This window comes from Sinohyriopsis cumingii, chromosome 12, assembly GCF_028554795.1.
Source record: "Sinohyriopsis cumingii isolate HCF-2022 chromosome 12, ASM2855479v2, whole genome shotgun sequence".
Lineage (NCBI taxonomy): Eukaryota > Metazoa > Mollusca > Bivalvia > Unionida > Unionidae > Sinohyriopsis > Sinohyriopsis cumingii.
In genome coordinates, this window is record NC_142972.1 from 51,904,172 (window position 1) to 51,918,317 (window position 14,146).

At 33.7% G+C, this 14,146-nt stretch overlaps 1 protein-coding gene across 5 annotated transcripts in view; it reads right to left on the reverse strand.

Moving 5' to 3' along the window:
* Positions 1 to 14,146, reverse strand: part of LOC149786436 (tyrosine-protein phosphatase 10D-like) — a 405,711-nt gene that overhangs the window by 302,662 nt on the left and 88,903 nt on the right. For all 5 annotated transcript variants that reach the window (XM_089976880.1, XM_089976878.1, XM_089976879.1 and 2 more), the window contains exons 13-15: positions 6,970 to 7,089; positions 4,618 to 4,687; positions 1,403 to 1,549 (exon numbers count right to left, since the gene is read on the reverse strand). In XM_089976880.1, the coding sequence (XP_089833006.1) occupies positions 1,403 to 1,549; positions 4,618 to 4,687; positions 6,970 to 7,089 (337 nt within the window). The remainder of the gene's footprint in view (positions 1 to 1,402; positions 1,550 to 4,617; positions 4,688 to 6,969; positions 7,090 to 14,146) is intronic.

Sequence of the window (14,146 nt, forward strand, 5' to 3'; positions counted from 1 at the left end):
AATTAATTCTATAACGAACAAATTTGCAGCAGAAGACGATTCTAACTGGAGTAACACAAGTGTTGAAAGTGATGCAGACGCAATTGTTGCACCCCCCACCCCTCTGCACAGGAAGCAATCAAATATTTTGATATTGCCATAAGGTGGCTGAAGACCCAAAATGTTGACTACGTAAAGCTCATGCAGTTGAGAAATCTGAGGGATTTTGCTCGGCGGCAGAGATACCAAGGAGTAACACGCACAAAAAAAAATTAACTGATTTTTTCAAAAAGTGAATTGATATTTGTCAAGCGTGGTACAAACGGCAAGTATTAACTTGTTCTAATTTACGTTGTTTTAAATTTGTAGACCAATTAAATATGTTAGTACTGATTAACCCTTGTTTTTTTTGTTTTCCATTTTACTTCTATCGCATTCAAATCTATATATCTATCTATCGTTTGATTGACACTGTTTCTCGAAAAGAGTCGATCTTTTGTATATAAAAAACGTCTAATTTGGATCAAACAATAAAACTAGAATGTATCCAATTCAACATAAAAATTAGTGACGTAGTACACAATGTGTAAAGTGGTACACATGTTAAGCGAACGGAAACCACGTGGAATAATGTTTTCGATGATCGCCTCAATATACTGTAATTTATCCTGAAATTAATATTGTCCTATGAGGAAATAATAAAGTACACCGTTATGAAGAGATATTTATTCACAGTTAATCTCAGAATGATTATAAAGTAAGTATTCAACAGTATAATCTGCCTACTCCCCCCCCCTTATTTTTCCATTATGTCGTCAATCACTTTATTGGTTTTGGGCTTATTTTATAGGTCCCTCGATAACTCGCGCCTCACTTATAGTGCGGTCGATGTTTCTGGACCCCGATGTGCGCGAGTTATCGAGGGAGTGGTGTACTTAATTAGCACCCAACTCTTTGGTGTGGATTTGAAAGCACATGGTTCAAACACCAGCAGGTCCAGAGAATGCCATGTCTCATATGCTTTTCTCTACACAGAAGCTGACATCCAGATTTCATCTATACTGATAAATATAGGTTAGATCATGAGCACTCAGAAATTTTAAGTTACTGAATTTTTAATATCATGATATTTGCATAGGTTTACTAAGGGAACTGAATTAGCCATCTTGTGGATAGAAAGGGGAGTTAACCTGCAAGAGCTGCTTCCCTTTGTCTCTCTCTCTCTACATACATATACATACATATACATACATACATACATACATACATAGATAGATACATACATATGAGATAAGAAGTTTTAATGTCATAATAATGGGATGATAAGTGACAGAGTTACAGAAGTGACAGTAAATAACAAAACAAAATGGCTTAAAAAAATACTAATCCATCTGTTTGACCTATGACAGATACTCCTACTTACTGTTTGACACAACTAATCCATACAATACAACTTTGCCCTGCTCATCATTTCGGAAGAAGTCCAGGTCAAGCTTAACAGCGAATGAAGATGTACTCATCACTGGAACTGCTATGAGGTCTGTAGTACCGACAGCATATGATGGAGGCTCTGAATAACACATTAAACAGTTACTTTATTTGAAGGAATATCTGCATTACTTTTAAAATCTTTGCATATTAGGCATTGGCAATTCCTAATGTCTGATTGGATGCAAGAATTATAAAGCTTATACATATGAGTTCATTATAGCATTCAGTAATATAAGGTCAATGGCTCTTCAGTATTTCATTAAGCTGTCCAATTGATATTTTCATTGGTCAGTTGATTTATGAGATTTCATTTTTCTTTGTATTGTATTGCATTGATGTACACCACTCCCTCAATAACTCATGCCCTGTTTATAAACTCATAAACCTGTTTATAACATTGGGTCAGTCATGGATCCCATTTTAAAAAATAGAAAGTTACAAACAATTTGACTCTTGTTTGTCTGTGAGTGTTTCTGTGAGAACTTAAATAGGTACTGATGGTATTTTAATACTTAATTTGCAAAAGTATTGGTTATATTGTTTCACAGAAAAGCTGACCTCCTTGTATTACCATGTTAATTATGCCTTATGTATCAAATAAATGGGGGTTCACTACTTGAAAAAGTTAAAAGGCATGTCAATCAAAGTTGTGTAATAGCTAGGGGCCCCATTCTAATGTCTCATAAACTCATTTCAAGCGATCAGTTGAACAATGTTACCAAATATTTTTTTTTGGGGGGGGGAATAATATATTTAAACTAACTTAAATTAGCATACTCATTCACAAATGTGATCAATGATAGCAAGACAGCCAAGCAAAATGAATACCTGACATAAAATTCTGTTACATAGATATTTTTTATTGATGAAAAACTAGATTCAGTTTGTAGTTAATTTGTAATTCCTGAATTGGCAATGGAGATTTACTCATGGATGAGAAGAAGTTTCACTATTACTTGCCATGAAATCATAGTGGCAATATTCTGTTACAGAACAATACAAATTTTTGGGCTTTTGATGATGAAGGCTGTTTCACGAACTAAATGTTCTCTTTTGTTAAATAAAAGGAATCTTCTTTGATTGTGAATTTGAAATCTTCTTTGATTGTGAATTTGAATCAATAACTAGTCTGGTCCCCTGCTTAATATGTTTCATGAGTTGCATTCCACAAGAGTAGAGGGGAAGTAGGGATCTCAGGGAACCAGACTACTTAACAAGATCATAAAACAGTGATGTACCGGTAATACACAATGTTTCACATACATGTGAAGGCTGCTGAAACGAGTTGGAATAATGTTAATGATCTCTCAGCAGTTGGACATCTTGAAAATAATGGCCATTTTAACCTAAAAATGATTGACTTCATTAGAAAAAGTGCTTTATTGACAATTATTCCAATGCAATTGTAAAATGAGTATTCAGCCATTAAACAGACCAGTTCACTGCCCCGCCACTGCAGTTTTCTCAATGTCCAGTGAGGATGGTATCATTTCATATTGTTATGGACATCCCTCGATAACTTGCATCTTCGCTTATAGTGTGGTCTATGTTTTTGGACCCCATTATGTATGAGTTATTGAGAGTTATCCATAAAGTTAATAGAAGGCAGAGTATATCAAGATACAGCATTGTTCCTAGCAAATGTACATACACTATACCCAGTTCAAACTGAAGCAAAATCTGCATCTACTAGTGAAGGGACTAGTACATGTCCATCACCAGAGATGGCAAGTAATCACAACATTACCAAAACAAAGTTCACTAACTAAACAACTGTAGCATCTTTTGGTTTTTTACTTCAAGAGCTTAGTGTATTAAAACACTTTTAAAGGCATTCCTGAAAAAAACTTCTCTATTATGCTATCCACATTAGAGTCACAGCCTAACATAAACTAGTGTAAAAAACAGTGATCACTGAAGTTGTCCTTTTTTTTGCATTTATTTATATTCACAAAGACACTAATTTTGAACAAATGTCTTTTAATTTAGCCTAGTCTGTGAATGGAAATAATGCATTCTTTCAAAAGTACTCTTTTATGCCTCATTTACAGCATGCAGATTTTCAAAGTTCAGAAGAACATCTCATCTGCCACACTGCAATATTTTAGTTCTAGGATATGCTTTAGCTAGTGAATTAAAAACACGCAAGTCTCCAGATATGCCTTTTCTGGCCAGAATGCCTGCATTACAGACTAAAAAAGCCTGCATTTCTCACTGGAATTATGTTTCTGCATCTTGTATGATTGTAAAATTTGCTATATGCCTTAAGTTAGAGCACATGGTGCTTCTGATAGCGCTGATGTACAGGACACTATGCCATATGTTTTGTATGGGTCAGGCCCAGCCCATGCCAAAGTACAGGACACTATGCCATACGTTTTGTATGGGTCAGGCCCAGCCCATGCCAAAGTACAGGACACTATGCCATACGTTTTGTATGGGTCAGGCCCAGCCCATGCCAAAGTACACTGTCCTTAGAACTTGGTTTTACCAGACAGTGGGAATAATGAGAATTTGGGTCAGAAGAGTACAATTTTTCTAGAAGGTGTGTACAGATTTGTGAGGTCAGACAGGTATTCTGGACTTTTCAACCATCCACGAAATATCAGTCCTGCACTTTAAAATTTGTGTGTAATGTTATTCATGCAACTTTTTAATGAACAAATTGTAGAAATCATTCAGTTTGAATAGTTTCCAGCTACAGCATATGGTGACATTAGTGATGACATGTCATAAAGTGGTTTGGATGCAATATTACAACCATGGGATTGAAGGCAGTTAAAAATGGCCACTATTTACATCAGAAGTCATTTATCAGCATGTGACAAAAAAGGCGAAGGATGTTCTGAGTAGGTTATCACAGTAAAATAGTGATCTTCTTTGTGAATTCTTGAAAGTGTCTCCTTCATATGTACACATCCTTACTTGATAGATTTCACAGTAAATTCACTTATAACAATGACAATCAGCTTATTAAATTTTCAGAACTTAAAGTAGAGGAGCCATTTCCCCCATCTCTGTCAAATTGATTAGTATGTCATAGTTTTAAATTAGAAAACCTTACATACAGAGCTTGGTGGCATGTAAAGTCATAATCTATTGATAATCCAAAAAGAAAAGAAAAAAAGAAGAAAAGTAATTCCTTACTACATGCTATTGACGTGAAAGAAGTTTCTCCCTTTTCTCCCTGTTTTCCAGTCCCTGTTACAGCCCATACCTAATACGTTGAAAACAAGACAGAATTCTGAGTAACTGATTATAAGAAATTTGTAAGTTCATTTATTTGGTGAAAATATTCCTTTCGAAGAGAAGAAATCAAATGAGCTTAATTTTAACATACATTTTGTAATAAAAATGAATTTTGCTTCTACAAATTTTTGTTTGTAAATGGGTGGTTATTACATCTAAGTATAATCAATCATAATGTCTTCATCTCTTTCCAATGGTAGTCAAATACCTCTGTTTTTCTGAGAAACTGCAGTAATGATTGTGATATTTCCCAAATTGTTACATATTCAGAAGACAAACATCTGGCTGGATGAGGAAACGATAAATCCTTGTAAAATAATAGATGTTGAAAAAACCCACTAGACATGATGACTTTTGACAATCTATGAAATAAAAGTCTTGCAATTTTAATTTGTTTTTTTATACCATTCCTGCAACTTTTCAATGAACAAATTGTACATTCAGTTTCAATAGCCTCAAACTATTGTTTAAGTAACAACAATGATGTTAATGAAATTATTATAATATATTATAACAACCATGGGCTTGAAGGCAATTGAAATCTGTTTGCATCTGAAGTCTTTTATTAGAATGTGAAAGAAAAGCTGAGGATGTTCTCAGCAGGTTAATACTGCAAAAAAGGGATTTTCATTTGGGTTCCTACAAGTGTACATGTTTGGAAAGGTGTCTTCAATATGGAAATACCCCTATTTTATAGAACTTTACAGTAAATTCACTGAAAACATTGACAATCAAATTGTTAAATTTTCAAATCTAAAAGCATTAAGCAAAGAGTTTTATGTCATAATTTTGAATGAGAAAACCATATATCCTGTGTACAAATAAAGGAGGATGCAAATCCCTAATCTATTGATGAAACAAAGAGAATAAAAGTAATTTCTTACTGCAGGCTATTGACTTGAAATACATTGCTCTCTTTCCTTCCTCTTATAATGATTATAGGTAATTTGTACATTAACACATTCTGATGAAAATATTGCTTTTAAAAGAAGAAATAAAATGGCTTAAGTTTAATGTAAATTTTTAAATCAAAATCAATTGGGCTTCTTATATGAGGCTCATTTAAAATATACAAATCTAACTTTTTAACAGCAATACATGATGATAATGGTTTTGGAATGAAGTATATCTAACAATATAAGCACAATTACAGTATTACCTAAATATCTATTGTTTGTTAAATTTGCATGTGGAAAAAAAGAAATCAATATAAAAATTGATCCATATAAAGCAAATTTTCAACCATTTGAATTTTAAATTTCAAATTTTTATAAATTTCATGTCTAACTTTTCTGATTTTTAAATTCAACAAGGGCAATTGTCCCATACTAGCCTTATTTTTGTAATTCAAACCATTCCCAGTGAAACAAAAATCAAATCTACCAAATCTACAAATATGTCTACAGTTATTGGTTTTACTGTGTGAATAACATTTTCAAAATGGACAACTATGTACAAAAGGTAAACAAGAGACCCAAGTGGGGTTTTGATTACTCAAATGCATGACTAGATTTCCTTGTAATCTAAGTCAATATGATACCTTCTGAAGATATTTCTTACACAACTGTTGAACACATATGTTATTTTCTATTTTTATTTTCATTTTTATTTTTTTACAAATCAGCATCATTTATCCAATATTGAAAGATACATTCAGTCAAAATTGGTCAAATTCTGTCAACAACTTTCTGAGATAAAGTTGTTTAAATATGTTTATACTGTTTGCAATGTCAATCATATTAGATTTTAGACCAGGATAACTTTTTTTTGAAAGCTCTTTATGACAGGATGATTTCAGTCGATTTGTAAAATTGTACTGAGCATTTTTTTAAATGTCATTTAATAGTTTCTATAAAAATTTAAATATGACTAATGGCCTGAAAATCTTATCAGGGCAACTACATATGCATACAAACTTGCTTGGTAAATTTCATGTTTACCTTTCCTAGTACAATTTTTTAATCAAATGTGTAAAAACAATTGACAATTTGATGCAATAACCTGAAAGTATTATCAGGTCACCTGTATAAGCATATAAATGAGCCTGCCAAATACCAATACAATGAGTAGTTGTTTTGTTATCTTGCTCAAGAGCTTGAGACAGATGGCAGACTAAAGGACAGGACCAAATTACCATGCCCTGCTGCAAGCAGTGGGGGAATACAAATTAGAAATTTCTTACTTTTCCTAAACAGATCCAACTATAAAATGAGAACATGTTTAATATATGCATGTCAGTATGTATTGTACCTGTACTGTGTAGATTTGTTCTGGTTTGGTGTCCAAAGTCCTGGACCAGGTATGAGATATCTCTGAATAGGGATCTGGATTATCTATGTTCCTGGTAAAACTGGTGACACCATTGACTGACTGTAAAATATATTATGCAACTAAGCATCTATCTGAAAGTTTATTTGATGGAGAGAGAGAGAGAGACTGAGAAAGAGAGAGAGAGAGAGACAAAGAGACAGAGGACTGTGTTATTCAGGTAACAGATGAATATTTAATTCTAGTGCAACACTTCTTTAGACAGGAAAGTTTAAGTACAGAGACAACCAAAAAGGCAGACAAGCAAACAGACTGACAGATAAAGACAGATTGTGAGAACGATAATACACTACATAAGAGTGTAAGTAGGTACATACACATGGTAAGCTTTCTTCATCTGAAATTTTCCTTTGATTTCCAGTTTATCTTTACATTTTATGATGAAAGTTCGTTTGTATAATATTCTGAATTTGTTTGTATGATAGATCTGAGCATCATATTTAACTGAAATTCTTTGCCAAGGAACAGTAATCCTGGGATCTTACAGCCAGAACCCAACATGGAGCGGTCTTTGTCTCTTTACAGACAAACCACTTGTAAAGTTTGGCGGCTATAGGTCCAGTAGCACTCAATTTATCATAGTAAAGCAAGCATAAGACCCTTGAGGGACTGATTTCCCACTCTCTAAAAACAATTTCCAGTTATTCATGAAAAAAAACAAATTTACTTTCTAACAGCATTGTCTCGAAGTAATCCCTGATATTCTTGGGTGGTATAGATTTTCAAATTATTCAATGTGGCAGCCATATTGGGTGTAAGAAGGGCATGCTATTTTCATTTACAATGAAAAATATACCATTGGAAGACTTTTGGTGAAAACCCCATGTCAATATCAGACCATCCATTCAGGAGAGTTATTTGCAAGATTTCTAATGTGCTTATTGTGTCAGACATATTTGATGTCAGATCTACACCATTTTCATTCACGACCAACTAGACATCATAAAAGGTCTTCTGATAAAATTCCACATCAACATGACTTTCCATCATTCCGGAGGAATAGCAATAAAAAGAATTCCAAGATGGCTGTCAAGGTAGCCATACTGTCATCTGATTGGTGCCATTTGCATTTAGTACCTATACATCATAAGAAATCTTTTAGTGAAAAGACCATATTAATATGACCATCCTTTCTGGAGGAGTAGTAATAAACAATATTTTTGTGGTTAGCCTACTTGATGCCTGAGCAGTGCCATTTCTAGCAAGGACTGGATTTTTGTTTAAAGTTTAAAAGGACCGTGGTGATAACTCACTTGTGCTGATGGATGCCACTTGACGGTACATATGTAGTAGCATTCTACAGCACCTCAGCACAATTGTGGCAACATGGTGCCAACTAAAGGTTAAATTCCAAAATGCAAAATGAATTGCATTAAAATATCATAGATAAACCATTCCAAATAAATCTAAATATGAAGAACAAGATGAGGATCTTAAAATTCTATAAAATGTACATAAAATAACATAAAAGTAACATGAGTAAAATCTTTAAAACATGGTTATACTTTGCTGTATAAACTGCATGCCTTTACAAAGTTCAAGATTTTCTCAGATGGTGCATCACCCTACTATTTCTTCATGCATTTAACACATAGTTCATTGGATGACAGATGACAGATGATGGATGACGGACAACAGGCCATTCCATAAGCTCTTCTACTCAATGACCAGTAGAGCATAAGACGAACATACGCATTGATTGATGGATTAGAAAAGAGACAGTAATTTAACATCTAGGCATATTGATAAATATCCAATGTATATTTTCAGAATCTGGTTTGTGGCTCATGAATTTTTACAACAAGGGTCTGAATAAAGGTTTCTTTTAAGTGCATTAGAATGGTTTTAATTTTCAACAAATGAAAATTCCAGTACATTTATTTGGTTTTTAATGGTCAAAATTTCTAGTGAATGCCTATCTTCTCACATTTTCATTGGATAAATTCTGTATAATAATTATACAATTCAATCAAGATTTTACATTAATGACCTATTTTTCTGTGGAAGGTTCAACAGACTGAATTAATGATACTCAAGATATCATTTAATTGTTATATTTCATGCAGTTCAAGCCAATACTCCCAGTGCTTGTTTACATTTTTGATCAGCTGCATCAACTTGCTTTTGATTTGCTGAATCATCTCCTAATGACCAATGGCAATATGCTTTCCATTAGCAAGGCAGAGTTGTGCTAGCCATTGATGAGTGTACTGCACAGTGTCCTTGCCCAACTAAAAGAGCTCAAACAATTTTAGAAACAGTTAAAAGAAGGAATTAATCACCTGGAAATAGTTACAGACATAGTATATTTCAACTCGTACAAATATTTATGCAAGTTGCAATGTTGTCTACAATGATGCATAAAGACAGGATATTTTTTCAGGATATTTATTTTAAAGTGTGGTTTGCATTTATTCCTGCTATAAAAAATATTAGTCAGGTTTTGATGCTCAAAAATCAATAATCTGATACTCCTTTTGAGAAGTAAAGTCTTCCCGATTTTCATCTCCAATGGTATGCACAAAACAAAAAGCCTGAAAGTCCACATGCTTGTAAATAATACACGTTTACATGCCTTTTGATTCTTCTGCTATATCAATTCTTTTTTGTTTTCTTTTTTGTCTCTATCTTTGTTTTTTGTAAACATTTTTTCTTTTCTTTTCTTCATTTGTCTTTTTATTTGTGTTTAACTTTGATAGCGCATGTTTGCAATTGTATAGATTAAATTTCAAGTCCACATAATTGTGATGTCAACCATATCAAATTATTGAAGGGTGAGCTAGATGCATTTATGTGAACACTATATACTAAGGTCACCTACATTTTCAACTTTTAGTGGGTTCTACTCGTACATTCATATACTCAAATATGCCACAAGTGGTGAACATTAACGTTCAACCAAGTGGAACAAAACTGAATGCTTATTTCCATACAAAACTAGAGGGGAGAGAGGAAAATCCTAGATTTTGGGGATATTCAAGATTGCCCTAATGGCCTTAAAAATGCTAGGCATTGATATTAACATTGATATTAACACAATTGATGGCCTACAGAATGAAGGGATAAACAAATTTATCCTGCATCCCAAAAATCAGGAAAAACCAATCCTAGAAAACAGGAAATGGAAGCAAAGGGATTTAAAGAATAAGCGGATAAAGCCCTACCAATAATCAGATCAGTCAAGGCCAAGATAACAAACATATTTGTTTCCAGACTTCCTCTTGAGAAAGTAGAAAAATAGTGCAAAAAATAGAGAAAAAATTGAAAGCTCAGGTTAGAGCAAGCAAAATGGCAACTGTATGGGGTTTCAGAAATGTGGAGTCAGGTGTAAGATTTATGACAGTGTTGAAAGAGGAGGCCAAATGCATCCCAATTTACTTCTAATATGATGGGGTTCTTACTTAAAACATGGTAATCAAGTTTGTTAACTGGATAGAATCTGCCCCCACTATAAACAAACTGGTCAAGGTTCAAAGGACTGCAAGAACCAGCCAGCAGCACCAACTTACACAAGCAGGATTATAGCAAGCAATCACATAAATTTGAATGTAGAGGAAAATGAAGTAATATAAACAGAGATAAATAACTGAACAAAGCAAAAGGGACAGCATACCTCAAAAAACAACCACACCTACAACAAATGAGTGAAAATCTGACCAAAAGGGCCACAAATACCAATCACAGGGACAAACAACATAGATGGAGCCAACACAGAGAGTATGGAACTCACTATGGATGGCACCTATAACACCCAAATCCCCAGTATTGGCATAATTAACAGAAATACTAGGAGATAAGGATGACAACTCCCCTCAAAATTTGGAATGGGACAATTTCCTAAGCCCAAAGAAAATGGGGAAAATACAAATATCTAATAAAGAGGTGAATATCATGGAAAATAAAACAGATTCTATCTTCTCCAAAATCTGTTGAGGGAAGAGGGAAGCTCCCAAGATGAGGAGAAAAAAGCCCCCCCCCCCCCCCCGCAGAAGAAGGCTTGTTAGTCCTAATTGGCTTGAAGCCTGTAATGTCTACACCAGTGCCAAAGCTAAAAAACAAAAAGAGAAACAAAACATATCAGGCCCAATTCCTCACAAGGAAGTGGAAATACACTCCCGGAGGACAAGGGATACCAATCACCCCAATGCGAGACAAGTTGCAAGGGAAAATGACAAACAGTAGGGATTAAGAAAAAGAGAGGGCAGAAACCCTTAAAAGAAATAGACATACAAGAAAGGGACAATGGAAAGGACAGTGAAATTGATGAAGACAATGAATGCAGAAATGAAAGTGAGGAAGAAAGTGACAAAAAATTAGATATTGACATGGAAGAGACAGAAATAGGAATGGACAATTCAGAAACAAACAATTGATAGATAGGGAAAAGGAAAATATCCAAAATGACAACTCAAACACAGGATCTGACACAGGGCCAGTGCCCTCAACTACTAGTATCATATATTATAACTTCATAATAAATACCAATAATAAGTAACAGAATAAATTTACTAAATAACAATGACAAGAGATGCAACAACCTGGCAGGATGGAAAAAATGGAAGGAAAGAACTTCCAGATAGCCTCAATAAATAAGAATGGGATTGATGAGGATAAAGTAATAAAATTAATTAGAGAAACTGAATATGATACTGTTATTTTACAAGAAATAATAATAACCTTTCTAAAGAACTGCAAGCTATGATAGAAAATAAACTAGAACTTCAGACAAGGTAACACCAGGGGAGTGGTAGCGACGGTAATAAAAAATAGATGAGAACTACACTGGGAAAGGCATAATGAAGGGGATTTTGTTATAGGAAGAATGATACATATAATTGTAGAAAAATGTCATATAATAAATGTGCATTTTCCAGCAAATAAATAGAAGAAAAAAAACAATTTATAGAAATCATGCAAAGTATTTAAATGATTTCTCAAAGGATAACTTGATTTTGGGAGGGGACTTTAACTGGGATGGGGATAATATAAATAGAACTAATGAACTCACACCAAACAATAAACCTGTCAGACAGGAAATTGAAAATTTACTATCTAAACATAAGCTAGTGGACATTTACAGGAGTCTAAAAATTATAAGGAGAGAATTCAGCAAGTAGATTGGATAGATTTTATGGAACCAACTATGGGAATAAAATATACAAAAATGCAGCCATTTCAGATGTTAAAATATCAGATCACAATTTAGTTTATATAGGAATTTGCCTAAGATGTAGGTGAAATGGGGGGAAGGTATATTGAAATTAAATAAAAAGAATTTTAAGAAAATGAATTCATAGAAATAGTATTAAAAGAAATAGGGGAATTCATGCAAAGAGGAAATAGGGATATTATTAGAGAATGGGATGTTTTAAAGAACAAATTTTAAAAAAATGCAGGTAGATATACTAAAATAAGAAAAGAATTTTAAAAAAATGGAAAAAGAGGAATTAAACAGACAACTAGGGAAAAATAACACAGAGTAAATAGAAAAGGAAGTAAAAGGAAGACTTAAAGAGATTTAGGAAGAGGAAAACAAAGGCAGGCATATAAGTGCAAGAAAATTTACACAACTATGTAAGAAAGCAGAACGACTCTTCAAAAGAGAAGAGCTAAGGAAAGGATGGAGAAAAAAACGAATTAATAAGAGACAAACAAAAGGAATGAACAGGGATAAATGACATCATGGACTATATTTTTAAACATTACAAGGAACTGTACACAACACAACAAATCGATTGCAATACTATAAATGAATACCTGGAAAAAATATGTGTGTGTGATTTGGAGTTTTAACATAGCTTTACAAATTGTTCAGTCATATCGTTATGACATCTGCAGTGTGGCAGTTTATAGTGATGTCTAGCACTGGGACATCATGCTGCAGCCATGTAGTATGATGTCCCACCCAGTCACATTATCCTGACACCAAGCTGACCAGTCCTAACAGTAACCTCTTAATGCTGAGTACCAAGCGAGACAGCTGTTAGTACCATTTTTAGAAGTCTTTGGTATGCCTCGTCCAGGGATTGAGCCTATGACCTCCCGCATTCAAGGCTGATGCTCTAACCACTAGGCTGCCAGAGTGGTCGGAAGAAATATGATGTAAGATGATATCATCAGAACATAGAGACTGTTGTGATGATCTCATCTCTTAAAGAAGAAATAAGAACTACCATCAAACAATTAGTGAAAGAAAAATTGCCAGGTAGATATGGAATCACCATGGAATTCTATCAAAAATTCCAAGGTGAGATAATGCTGATCCTTGAATTGTTATATACATGTAATAATGTTTCACTAAGAAAATGCAACAATGTTGAAATCAGTGAGGGAGGGTATAATTACATTTATATACAAAGGGAAGAGAGAAAGAGAAGATTTAGAAAATTGGAGCCCCATCTCCTTCCTTAATATAGACTACAAAATCTTTAGAAGAATTTTAGCAAATAGGGTTAAAAAGGGAATGGGGAAATTAATAAATATAAAATTTACATGTGGAGAAAAAGAACAAGACATTCAGAATAATATACTAAACAAAACAACAGTAATTGATTTCATCAGTGAAACAGGTCAGAAAAGTCCCATGGTACTTTTTGACCATGAAAACACCTTCTACAGAGTGGAGCATAACTATACGCAGAAAGGTTTAGAAAAATGGTTTTGGAAATAATTTCCAATAGTGGACCAAAATCCTGTGCAATAAAATAACATCAAGAGTACATGTAAATGGAGCAGTCACAGAAGAATTTGAAATACAGAGATCAGTGTGGCAAGGGTGCCCACTATCCAAGCTATTACAAATAATAGCAATTGAAATCCTAAGTATCAAAATAAGAAACAACAGGGAGATAGAAGGGATACAAATCCCAAATCTAAGATGCAGATGATTGTACAAACTTCATAAGGGATTTTAGATCATTTAAGCATCTAGAGAAAAAATTCAAATCATTTGGAAAAGCTTCTCTGTCAAAAATTTATCATGACAAAACCGAGATATTAAAAATAGGAAAAAGGCATGGGAATCACCCTGGACTTCCCTGTACTTAATAAAAGATCAGGTGAAAGCATTAGGAATATAATTTAGCAAGGAAGGTGAATT